This window comes from Acinonyx jubatus, chromosome A1, assembly GCF_027475565.1.
Source record: "Acinonyx jubatus isolate Ajub_Pintada_27869175 chromosome A1, VMU_Ajub_asm_v1.0, whole genome shotgun sequence".
NCBI classification, from domain to species: domain Eukaryota; kingdom Metazoa; phylum Chordata; class Mammalia; order Carnivora; family Felidae; genus Acinonyx; species Acinonyx jubatus.
Window position 1 is genome coordinate 169859764 of NC_069380.1, and position 13205 is coordinate 169872968.

General features: G+C 38.9%; 1 protein-coding gene across 13 annotated transcripts in view; it reads left to right on the forward strand.

The window, feature by feature from the left end:
- The window catches only part of APC (APC regulator of WNT signaling pathway), a 172994-nt gene extending 162918 nt beyond the window's left edge, over nt 1-10076 (forward strand). For all 13 annotated transcript variants that reach the window (XM_053225736.1, XM_027035935.2, XM_015070221.3 and 10 more), the window contains 2 exons: nt 767-981; nt 2474-10076. In XM_053225736.1, coding sequence (XP_053081711.1) covers nt 767-981; nt 2474-9056 — 6798 coding nt within the window. In that variant the 3' untranslated portion in view covers nt 9057-10076. The remainder of the gene's footprint in view (nt 1-766; nt 982-2473) is intronic.
- Nucleotides 10077-13205: the final 3129 nt, after the last annotated feature.

A 13205-nucleotide genomic window follows, 5' to 3' on the forward strand; every position in this document is an offset into this window, starting at 1 on the left:
AATGCACACCAATTCCGTCTCATAGTCTAATATGAGCTCTTGTCAGGGTTGCCTGGGTGACTTAGTCGGTAAAGCATCCGACTTCAGCTCAGGTCATGATCTCACAGTCCATGAGTTCGAGCCCTGCGTCAGGCTCTGTGCTGTCAACTCAGAGCCTGGAGCCTGCTTCAGATTCTGTGTCCCCTTCTCTCTGCCTCTTACCTGCTCACACTCTGTTTCTCTGTCTCTCTCTCTCTCAAAAGTAAATAAGCGTTAAAAAATTTAATATGAGCTCTTGCAAGATATGTGTGTACCATCTAAACACATAGAATAAAGTTCATAAAGGTCATTAGTTTAGTATTGTGTTCTGCTTGTTCTATGGGGACATCACTTAAGTTCCATTTGGTATTTTATGAAAGTTGTCCTAAATGAAGAGTTCCTAATACTTTGCCCATGAGGGGCAAGTAGCAGGGGAGTTGTGCAATAATAATGACAACTTACTCAAGGTGTGCTGGGGTGGCCCAGTCGGTTGAGTGTCCAACTCTTGATTTCTGCTCAGGTCATGATCCCAGGGTCAGGGGATCAAGCCCCACGTCAGGCTCTGCACAGAGTGTGGAGCCTGCTTGGGATTCTCTCTTTCTCTCCTCTGCCCCTGTCCCCTGCTCACACTTTCTCTCTTTAAAAAAATTAAATTAAAAAAATTAACAACTTAATAGAAATAAATACAGAAGTTGGAAGAGGCACATTCCAACTCTAATTAGATGACACATGTTCTGTTTCTTAATAGGAATCAACCCTCAAAAGCGTATTGAGTGCCTTATGGAATTTGTCAGCACATTGCACTGAGAATAAAGCTGATATATGTGCTGTAGATGGTGCGCTTGCATTTCTGGTTGGCACTCTCACTTACCGAAGCCAGACAAATACTTTAGCCATTATTGAAAGTGGAGGTGGAATATTACGGAACGTGTCCAGCTTGATAGCTACAAATGAGGACCACAGGTAAGTTTTATATTACTTTTAAATGAATTAGTGTAGAATTCTTACCCTTAAAAAGACCCAGTTGTAAGTAGTGTTTTGTTTAATTGTGCAGGTTCTAAGCCGAATTGTATTTATTCTAACAAAAGTTTATAGTATCACAAAGATGTGTACAAGTAAATAAATGACACTTAAAAGGTAGAACCCATACGTAGGGAAAAAAAAGTTACAAATACTACAAAGAACAAAATCTCATTGTATATGTTAGTATGGCATAAAGGAGTATAAGGTTTATAAAGAACAAAACTTAGGTGTATAATCCAGAGAACACAGTAGTTCATGTCTTTCTAACGGTGTCTTAATAATCATAATGTCATTTAACCAACAACCATTTATCTAACTAGGGCTGTGAAACCTAAGAAAGTATCTGAGATACAAGGCACACATTTTCAGAACTTAGGCTCTGTATTTTGTCAACAAAAATATGGGTGTCTTTCACAGCATATTTATTTATTTATTATCCAGTATTGCTTCCCATTTTCAGAAAGTCCAGGAGGTGCTTTTAGTAACAGTACTTGTAAAGAATGTGAACATCTTCTCTTTAGGTTTTTGATGCACAGACTAACAAGCCTTATAGCCCTTTCTGCTATGCAAAGAAGACCTCTTAAATTCAGTAAGCACTCAGCTGTTTGCTGGACTGCTGAGAGAACTGTCATGTTAAGGCTCACTGCACACCCTTGCCAATCAATTTTAAAGCCCTCTAAAGTTGAACATGCTGTCATTAAACTTCAGTTTACCGTGCATTAAACAAGCTATAGCTCTTTCAAGTCCCAAAGTTGTCAATCTTTGGGACTCTCAACCTTTGTTTTAAAGTTACCTTTAAATTTCCAAAACCTTCCATTAGAAATAACAAACTACGTGCACAGTTTGACAGCACATTTGTAAGGGGGATGGCAGTACCACAGACTCAATCCAGGGACATAGAGGTTATTCTAAAATGTCAGTTTGCCGGCCTAGGAGCTTACATAAAGCTTACAGCTTTATGACTATATAAAGATCCATCGATCGATTCTTCCACGTCTTCCACCACGTCTTATTAGTCGACACTGTGGCACCCATCAATAGATTAAGTTACCACAAAGTCCCTGTTTAGCATAAGATTTCATGATACATTTATTGGGGAACTCTATGACCATATAAACAAGGCAGATGTGTCTGCTCAGGCAAAAATTTTAAAGGCTATTGGGTCAGAATAGGAAATACAGAATGTGTTAAAATTAACACTTCTTTTAGTCTGACAGATGAGTATTTTTAAACAATAAACATTAAATGAACTAGGAACAAATGGAGATGTGAAATGCTTGAAATTTGTAGTATAATTTGGTGCAGTTTTATTATGCCTATTAATCAGTTTTAGTAGTTATCTTTAGATTTAAATTTGTTTTCTAACCTTTTATTTATTGTTATAATAAGCAGATTTTTACCTTAATTTTGGGATCTCTTCTTTTTATTTCAGGCAAATCCTAAGAGAGAACAACTGCCTGCAAACCTTATTACAACACTTGAAATCTCACAGTTTGACAATAGTCAGTAATGCATGTGGAACCTTGTGGAATCTCTCAGCAAGAAATCCTAAAGACCAGGAAGCATTATGGGACATGGGGGCAGTCAGCATGCTCAAGAACCTCATTCATTCAAAGCACAAAATGATTGCTATGGGAAGCGCTGCAGCTTTAAGGAATCTCATGGCAAATAGACCTGCAAAGTATAAGGATGCCAATATAATGTCTCCTGGTTCAAGCTTGCCATCTCTTCATGTCAGGAAACAAAAAGCCCTAGAAGCAGAATTAGATGCTCAGCATTTATCAGAAACTTTTGACAATATTGACAATTTAAGTCCCAAGGCATCTCATCGTAGTAAGCAACGACACAAGCCAAATCTTTATGGTGACTATGTTTTTGACACCAATCGACATGATGATAATAGATCAGACAATTTTAATACTGGAAACATGACTGTCCTTTCACCATATTTAAATACTACAGTGTTGCCCAGCTCCTCTTCATCAAGAGGAAGTTTAGACAGTTCTCGTTCTGAAAAAGATAGAAGTTTGGAGAGAGAACGAGGAATTAGCCTAGGCAACTACCACCCAGCAACAGAAAATCCAGGCACTTCTTCAAAGCGAGGTTTGCAGATTTCCACCACTGCAGCCCAGATTGCCAAAGTCATGGAAGAAGTATCAGCCATTCACACCTCCCAGGAAGACAGAAGTTCTGGGTCTACCGGCGAGTTACATTGTGGGACAGATGAGAGGAATGCACTAAGAAGAAGCTCCACTGCCCACACACATGCAAACACTTACAACTTCACTAAGTCAGAAAATTCAAATAGGACATGTCCTATGCCTTATGCCAAATTGGAATATAAGAGATCTTCAAATGATAGTTTAAATAGTGTCAGTAGTAGTGATGGTTATGGTAAAAGAGGTCAGATGAAGCCTTCCATTGAATCCTATTCTGAAGATGATGAAAGTAAATTTTGCAGCTATGGTCAGTATCCAGCTGACCTAGCCCATAAAATACACAGCGCAAATCATATGGATGATAATGATGGAGAACTAGATACACCAATAAATTATAGTCTTAAATACTCAGATGAGCAGTTGAACTCCGGAAGGCAAAGCCCTTCACAGAATGAAAGATGGGCAAGACCCAAACATATAATAGAAGATGAAATAAAACAGAGTGAGCAAAGACAATCAAGAAGTCAAAGCACAACTTACCCCGTATATACTGAGAGCACTGATGATAAACATCTCAAGTTTCAGCCACATTTTGGACAGCAGGAATGTGTTTCCCCATATAGGTCAAGAGGAGCCAATGGTTCAGAAACAAATCGAGTAAGTTCCAATCATGGAATTAATCAAAATGTAAACCAGTCTTTGTGTCAGGAAGATGACTATGAAGATGATAAGCCAACCAACTATAGTGAACGTTACTCCGAGGAAGAGCAGCATGAAGAAGAAGAGAGACCAACAAATTATAGCATAAAGTATAATGAAGAGAAACATCATGTGGATCAACCTATCGATTATAGTTTAAAATATGCCACAGACATTCCTGCCTCACAGAAACCACCATTTTCATTCTCAAAGAGTTCATCTGGACAAAGCACTAAAACTGAACACATCTCTTCAAGCAGTGAGAATACATCCACACCTTCATCTAATGCCAAGAGGCAGAATCAGCACCATCCAAGTTCCACACAAAGCAGAAATGGTCAGACCCCAAAAGCCACCTCCTGCAAAGTTCCTTCTATCAACCAAGAAACAATACAGACTTACTGTGTAGAGGATACTCCAATATGTTTCTCACGTTGCAGTTCACTATCATCTTTGTCATCGGCCGAAGATGAAATAGGATGTGATCAGACAACACAGGAAACAGATTCTGCTAATACTCTACAAATAGCAGAAATAAAAGAAAACAGTGGGACTAGATCAACAGAAGAGTCTGTGAGTGAAGTTCCAACAGTGTCACAGCACATTAGAACCAAATCCAGCAGACTTCAGGCTTCTGGTTTATCTGCAGAATCGACCAGGCATAAAGCTGTTGAATTTTCTTCAGGGGCTAAATCTCCATCAAAAAGTGGTGCTCAGACCCCTAAAAGTCCACCAGAGCACTACGTTCAGGAGACTCCACTCATGTTTAGCAGATGCACTTCTGTCAGTTCACTTGATAGTTTTGAGAGTCGCTCGATTGCCAGCTCCGTTCAGAGTGAACCCTGCAGTGGAATGGTAAGTGGCATTATAAGCCCCAGTGACCTTCCAGATAGCCCTGGACAAACCATGCCACCAAGCAGAAGTAAAACCCCTCCTCCTCCTCCTCCTCCTCAGACAGTTCAGAGTAAGCGAGAGGTACCTAAAAACAAAGCCCCTACTGCGGAAAAGAGAGAGAGTGGACCGAAGCAAGCTGCTGTAAATGCTGCAGTACAGAGAGTCCAGGTGCTTCCAGATGCTGATACTCTCTTACATTTTGCCACAGAAAGTACTCCAGATGGATTTTCTTGTTCATCTAGCCTGAGTGCTCTGAGCCTCGATGAGCCATTTATACAGAAAGATGTGGAATTAAGAATAATGCCTCCAGTTCAGGAAAATGACAATGGGAATGAAACCGAATCTGAGCAGCCTGAAGAAGCAAATGAAAGCCAGGTAAAAGAAGCAGAAAAACGTACTGATTCTGAAAAAGATCTGTTAGATGACTCAGATGATGATGATATTGAAATATTAGAAGAATGTATTATTTCTGCCATGCCAACAAAATCTTCACGTAAAGCCAAAAAACCAGCCCAGACTGCTCCAAAATTACCTCCACCTGTGGCAAGGAAACCAAGTCAACTCCCTGTGTATAAACTTCTTCCATCACAAAACAGGTTACAGGCACAAAAACATGTTAGTTTTACACCAGGAGATGATATGCCACGGGTGTATTGTGTAGAAGGGACACCTATAAACTTTTCCACAGCTACATCTTTAAGTGATCTAACAATAGAATCTCCTCCAAATGAGTTAGCTGCTGGAGAAGGGGTTAGAGCAGGAGCACAGTCCGGTGAATTTGAAAAACGAGATACCATTCCTACAGAAGGCAGAAGTACAGATGAGGCTCAAAGAATAAAAACCCCATCTGCAACGATATCTGAACTGGATGACAATAAAACAGAAGAAGGTGATATTCTTGCAGAATGCATTAACTCTGCTATGCCCAAAGGAAAAAGTCACAAGCCTTTCCGTGTGAAGAAGATAATGGACCAGGTCCAACAAGCATCTATGTCTTCATCTGGAGCTAACAAAAATCAGTTAGATGGTAAGAAAAAGAAACCTACTTCACCAGTAAAACCTATACCACAAAATACTGAATATAGGACACGTGTAAGAAAAAACACAGACTCAAAAAATAATTTAAATGCTGAAAGAACTTTCTCAGACAACAAAGATTCAAAGAAACAGAACTTGAAAAATAATTCCAAGGACTTCAATGATAAGCTACCAAATAATGAAGATCGAGTCAGAGGAAGTTTTACTTTTGATTCACCTCATCATTACACTCCCATTGAAGGAACTCCATACTGTTTTTCACGAAATGATTCTTTGAGTTCTCTAGATTTTGATGATGATGATGTTGACCTTTCTAGAGAAAAGGCTGAATTAAGAAAGGGGAAAGAAAATAAAGAATCAGAAGCTAAAGTTACCAGCCACACAGAACTAACCTCTAGCCAACAATCAGCTAATAAGACACAAGCTGTTACAAAACATCCAATAAATCGAGGTCAGTCTAAACCCATGCTGCAGAAGCAATCCACTTTTCCACAGTCATCCAAAGACATACCAGACAGGGGAGCAGCAACTGATGAGAAATTACAAAATTTTGCTATTGAAAATACTCCGGTGTGCTTTTCTCGAAATTCCTCTTTAAGTTCTCTTAGTGACATTGATCAAGAAAACAACAATAACAAAGAAGGTGAACCTGTCAAAGAGACAGAGGCCCCTGACTCACAGGGAGAACCCAGTAAACCTCAGGCATCAGGTTATGCTCCTAAATCATTTCATGTTGAAGATACCCCTGTTTGTTTCTCACGAAATAGTTCTCTCAGTTCTCTTAGTATTGATTCTGAAGATGACCTGTTGCAGGAATGTATAAGTTCTGCAATGCCAAAAAAGAAAAAGCCTTCAAGACTCAAGGGTGATAATGAAAAGCATAGTCCCAGAAATATGAGTGGCATATTGGCAGAAGATTTGACACTTGATTTGAAAGATATACAGAGACCAGATTCAGAACATGGTTTATCCCCGGATTCAGAAAATTTTGATTGGAAAGCTATTCAGGAAGGTGCAAATTCCATAGTAAGTAGTTTACATCAAGCTGCTGCTGCTGCATGTTTATCTAGACAGGCATCATCTGACTCAGACTCCATCCTTTCACTGAAATCAGGGATCTCCCTGGGATCACCATTTCATCTTACACCTGATCAAGAGGAAAAACCCTTTACAAGTAATAAGGGCCCACGAATTCTAAAACCTGGGGAGAAGAGTACATTGGAAACTAAAAAGATAGAATCTGAAAATAAAGGAATCAAAGGAGGAAAAAAAGTTTATAGAAGTTTAATTACCGGAAAAGTTCGTTCTAATTCAGAAATTTCAAGCCAAATAAAACAGCCTCTTCAAACAAACATGCCTTCAATCTCTCGGGGCAGGACAATGATTCATATTCCAGGAGTTCGAAATAGCTCTTCAAGTACAAGTCCGGTTTCTAAAAAAGGCCCACCCCTTAAGACTCCAGCCTCCAAAAGCCCTAGTGAAGGTCAGCCAGCCACCACTTCTCCTAGAGGAACCAAGCCATCTGTGAAGTCAGAATTAAGCCCTGTTACCAGGCAGACATCCCAACCAGCTGGAGCAAATAAAGGGTCTTCTAGATCAGGATCTAGAGATTCCACTCCTTCAAGACCTGCCCAACAACCATTAAGTAGACCCATGCAGTCTCCGGGGCGGAACTCAATTTCTCCTGGTCGAAATGGAATAAGCCCTCCTAATAAATTATCCCAGTTGCCAAGGACTTCATCCCCTAGTACTGCTTCAACTAAGTCCTCAGGTTCTGGGAAGATGTCATACACATCTCCAGGCAGACAGATGAGCCAGCAGAACCTTACCAAGCAAACGGGTTTATCCAAGAATGGCAGCAGTATCCCAAGAAGTGAGTCTGCCTCCAAAGGACTAAATCAGATGAATAATGGGAATGGATCCAATAAAAAGGTAGAACTTTCTAGAATGTCCTCAACTAAATCAAGTGGAAGTGAATCTGATAGGTCAGAGAGACCCGTATTAGTACGCCAGTCAACTTTCATCAAAGAAGCTCCAAGCCCAACCCTAAGGAGAAAATTGGAGGAATCTGCTTCATTTGAATCTCTTTCTCCATCTTCTAGACCAGATTCTCCCACTAGGTCCCAGGCACAGACTCCAGTTTTAAGTCCTTCCCTTCCTGATATGTCTCTGTCCACACATTCATCTGTTCAGTCTGGTGGATGGCGAAAACTCCCACCTAATCTCAGTCCCACCATAGAGTATAATGATGGAAGACCAGCAAAGCGCCATGATATAGCACGCTCCCATTCTGAAAGTCCTTCTAGACTTCCAATTAATAGGTCAGGAACCTGGAAACGTGAGCACAGCAAACATTCATCATCCCTTCCACGAGTAAGCACTTGGAGAAGAACTGGAAGTTCATCCTCAATTCTTTCTGCTTCATCAGAATCCAGTGAAAAAGCAAAAAGTGAAGATGAAAAACATGTGAACTCTATTTCAGGAACCAAACAAACTAAAGAAAACCAAGTATCCACAAAAGGAACATGGAGAAAAATAAAAGAAAATGAGATTTCTCCCACAAATAGTACCTCTCAGACCACTTCCTCAGGTGCTGCAAATGGTGCTGAATCAAAGACTCTGATTTATCAAATGGCACCTGCTGTTTCTAAAACAGAGGATGTTTGGGTGAGAATTGAGGACTGTCCCATCAACAACCCTAGAACTGGAAGATCCCCAACAGGAAATACTCCCCCTGTGATTGACACTGTTTCAGAAAAGGGAAATCCAAACGCTAAAGATTCAAAAGATAATCAGGGAAAACAAAATGTGGGTAACGGCAATGCTCCCATACGCACCATGGGTTTGGAAAACCGCCTGAACTCCTTTATTCAGGTAGATGCCCCAGACCAAAAAGGAACTGAGGCTAAACCGGGACAAAGTAACCCTGTCCCTGTGTCAGAGACTAATGAAAGTTCCATAGCTGAGCGTACCCCTTTCAGTTCTAGCAGTTCAAGCAAGCACAGTTCACCTAGTGGGACTGTTGCTGCCAGAGTGACTCCGTTTAACTACAATCCAAGCCCTAGGAAAAGCAGCGCAGATAGCACTTCAGCTCGGCCATCTCAGATCCCGACACCAGTGAACAACAACACGAAGAAACGAGATTCAAAAACTGACAGCACAGAATCCAGTGGAACTCAAAGTCCTAAGCGCCATTCTGGGTCTTACCTTGTGACATCTGTTTAAAAGAGCTGGAATGATGAAACTAAGAAAATTATGTGTTAATTACAACTGCTATGTAGAAATCTTGTTTCAGATGAAACTTTAAAAGACTGAAAAATTTTGTAAATAGGTTTGATTGTTAGAGAGTTTTTGTTCTGGAAGCCATATTTGATAGTATACTTTGTCTTCACTGGTCATATTTTGGGAGGCACTCTTGATAGTTAGGAAAAAAATGGTAAAGCCAAGTATATTTGTACAGTATGTTTTACATGTATTTAAGTAGCATCCCATCCCATCATACTTTAATTATTGCTTGTCTTAAAATAATGAACACTACAGATAGAGGATATGATATATTGCTGTTCTCAATCATTTCTAGATTATAAACTGACTAAACTTACATCAGGGAGAAATTGGTATTTATGCAAAAAATCATTCTGTTTTAGTCCTTGTGAATCCATCTAACATTATAATTAATCATGTGGCTGTGAAATTCACAGTAATATGGTTCCCGATGAACAAGTTTACCCAGCCTGCTTTGCTTTACTGCATGAGTGAAACTGACGGTTCAATTTCAGAAGTAATGATTAACAGTTCTGTGGTCAAATTATGTGCATATAGATAGCTACAGTGTAACAATTTACACTATTTTGTGCTCAAAACAAACAAAAAAATCAAAAAATCTGTGTAACTGTAAAACATTGAATGAAACTATTTTACCTGAACTAGATTTTATCTGAAAGTAGGTAGAATTTTGCTATGCTGTAACTTGTTGTATATTCTGGTATTTGAGGTGAGATGGCTGCTCTTTTATTAATGAGACATGAATCGTGTCTCAACAGAAACTAAATGAACATTTCAGAATAAATTATTGCTGTATGTAAACTGTTACTGAAATTGGTATTTGTTTGAAGGGTCTTATTTCATGTTTGTATTAATAATTGTTAAAAAGGCCTCTTTTAAAAGCTTATATAAATTTTTTCTTCAAATTCTATGCATTAAGAGTAAAATTCCTCTTACTGTAATAAAAACAATTGAAGCTAACTGTTGACATTTAACCATTCCATGCATTGGCACTTAACCATTCCTGAAACTTACTATTCTTATATGAGATTAGCTTAGCACTCCTGGTGTTTAATATTTTTTCTTACTCCACTGGGGTTGATTTAAAACAGATTCATGGAATAGCAATGTGCACTACCTAGCACAGGACTGGATGTTGAACATAATAGGCCCACATAGAGTATTTCTTTTTTCTTAATAGTCTCTTTACTTGAAAACTTTATTGATTATTCTTAGGTATAAGTAGTCTCTTCCATGCCTGTCTTGCAGTGTAACTGTCTTGTCCCTCCATCTACCCTCTGTTGCTACTGGGTCTGGAATGAACACTTTTTATCACCCTATATGTTGGGGCAAAATTCCAGCAGCTGATTGTAATCAGCATTTTGCCATGCTCAGAAAATGCAAATCACATGGAACTTCAAAGGTTTAACACCACTTTGAGATTCAAAAGACAATTTAAAAACCTCTGCCTGTTAAGGAATACTGTTTCTGGTGGGTAGAGTTATGGGGTACATGTGCCATTGCCCCCTTCTTCACAGAGCAGGGAGAGCCTCCTTCATGAAGGAAGATAACTAATACACATATTAACATATTTTATCTTCCCAGAATTTGTCCTGAATGATCAGAGGGTGAAAATGATAAATGCTCACATAATAAATGAAAATTTACTTTAGTGATAAAATTCATGCATTCTGCTTTGGGGGAAGAGAAAAGATATTTAGGTACAGTGGGGATACTGGGAAAAGTGGTTGAGAAGGAGTAAGCACATCTGCTTGATGCCCCTGAAATCACATGTGGTTATGTACCCCTTACATGTGTTTATCAATGCCAGTAAATCCTCTAAAGCCCATACTCTTTCCACTGTACCACTTTGCAAACACTTCAATTTACTGATCTTTGGAATATATCTACATTTAAATTTTTGTCATTTTATCTAAATGAATCGATCATTTGTGAATAATAATAATAGTTGATGTATTTTTCAAAGGCTGCCTTCTCCAACAGGGATACGCACATATAGGTCATATTTCCTTGCTCTTTTAGTCCTGATTTTCTATTTTTCTGAACTACTGCATGCCAGTTTTTATGAGCACTTCAAGTACTTTTATGGAAAGAGATGGGATGTAAATCAATTAGAATAAAAAATTGCCTTTTTCAAGGAAGAAAAATTAAAAAAAAAAAAAACTATCAATGCTGGGAACGAAAAAAAAAAAAAAAAGATGTCTTCCACCTGCCAGAAAGCTCAGGAAGTACTGTAAGCAACACCTACTGTCAGATGGTCCTGTCAATCGACATTGCCTGTGGAGGAAAAAGTTGCTATATGAGACTCTCCAGTTTGAACCAAAGCTCTGAATTAGGAAAGGGGCAACCTTCAATTCTACTTCTAGAAGTTTGCAGTGTGCTGCCATAACTGATAGGCCAGATGGCCCCAGTATATGCTTGTTGAAAATGGTAACAGCGCAGTGTAGAGAGTAAGAGTTATGATACCTGTTGAGAGAAGCAGGGGGCAGTGCCCCATCTAGCTTCCCACTGCAGCAAACAACTCCCAAGGCGGTGGGTTTCAAACTGGACTGCATCTGAGTCACCAGAAGTGCTTATTAAGACTCAGCAGAGCCACACCCCGAAATGGCTCATTCTGAACAGGGCCCAAGAATTTGCGATTCTAAGAAGGGGTCAGGTGTTGCTTGATGCTGCTGGTCTGGGAACCATACTTTGAGATCAAGTGACTAAGTTACGATAAAGCTCCTTGAGTGATTGCCTTCAGTTCTAGCTATTCCTCTCAACCGGACCTTTTAATCTGACAAAGTATTCCAACAAATAAACTTTCCCCTGCTTTAGGCATGAATGCTAAGCTATAAAATCTGATATAGCCCGTCCATCTCCACTCCCAATAATAGACAAATTTAGCAGACATGAATTAATTCTAAACACAATAATTATTTCTGAGAAATTGGCTTATGTTCCCTTTGGAACAAAGTTATTGAAAAGGCAAATTTCAGCAAGTACATAATTTGGATTTGCAGTAAGATTGGGACAGACTATGAAAAGGGAAGTTTGAAGTTAAGGACAATTATTTTACATGAAAAGATAATGTGCCTGACTTGCTAATATACTGTGGGAGTGATTAACAGCCAATTAACTGTGGCAAATTGCTATTGGAGAATAAAATTTCCAAATTACCTGAGTACTAAATGGGGCGTTAATGAGAGGGAAATAATGAAATGAAGGGTAAGCCCAAAAGAAACAAATAGCAATGTAAGTAAAAAAAAAGTTTTCCCATAAAATATGGGTTGTGTTACCCAAGGTTAAGGCAAGGGATGAGGCTTTTGCTGAGGATGGGAGCCAGCTGCACTATTATCTGAATTCAGGTTATCACGTAGTGTTTTTGTATCTAAAATACGAAAAGAACAGAGTGCCAGAAATGCAAAAGGTAAGTTGCCAAGAGCTGAAGAATATTTGAGTAGTCATATTATTAAAATTTACCAAATAATTTTTCAAAAGTATCTGAAATAGAGAATATAAATTATTTTTTAACGTCTAATTCCCTCATACTATGTTGACTTTAAAATACTACTTTGTAGTGTTAAAAAAGTATGGACTTTAACTCCTGTACAGACCACATCATTTTCCTGCCATTCTCCTAACTCTGTCCTGTGGTCTATAAAATTATATTCTGGTTTTTGTTAGACCATTGATGCTTCTTTCAACCTGTATGTTCTACATGTATTGTATTGTTTTTGGTGCTAAATACACTTTCTTTCCTCTGATATTCAGGATAACTCTTTCTCTACATTTGTGACTATTCACTTAAGTTATGTGATTGTTACTTTTTTTAATTAAAAATACTCATCATGGTGTATACTAGTGAAGGTGACCATTGAATATAAAGCAACATTAGTGAAAAGTAACTATTGACAATGATGCTAAATGGTACCTACACCACCTTTTGGAATCTAAGCACTTAGCCCAACTGTTGACCACTGAATCATGTACACAGCCCATGTACCCTGACCATGGCTATTTGTACCAGAGGTGGATACTTGCGCCAGGAGAGACTCATCATCAACCAGCTAGTGACCAAAGACTTGCCTGGCTTAAGGGGCTGGGGGG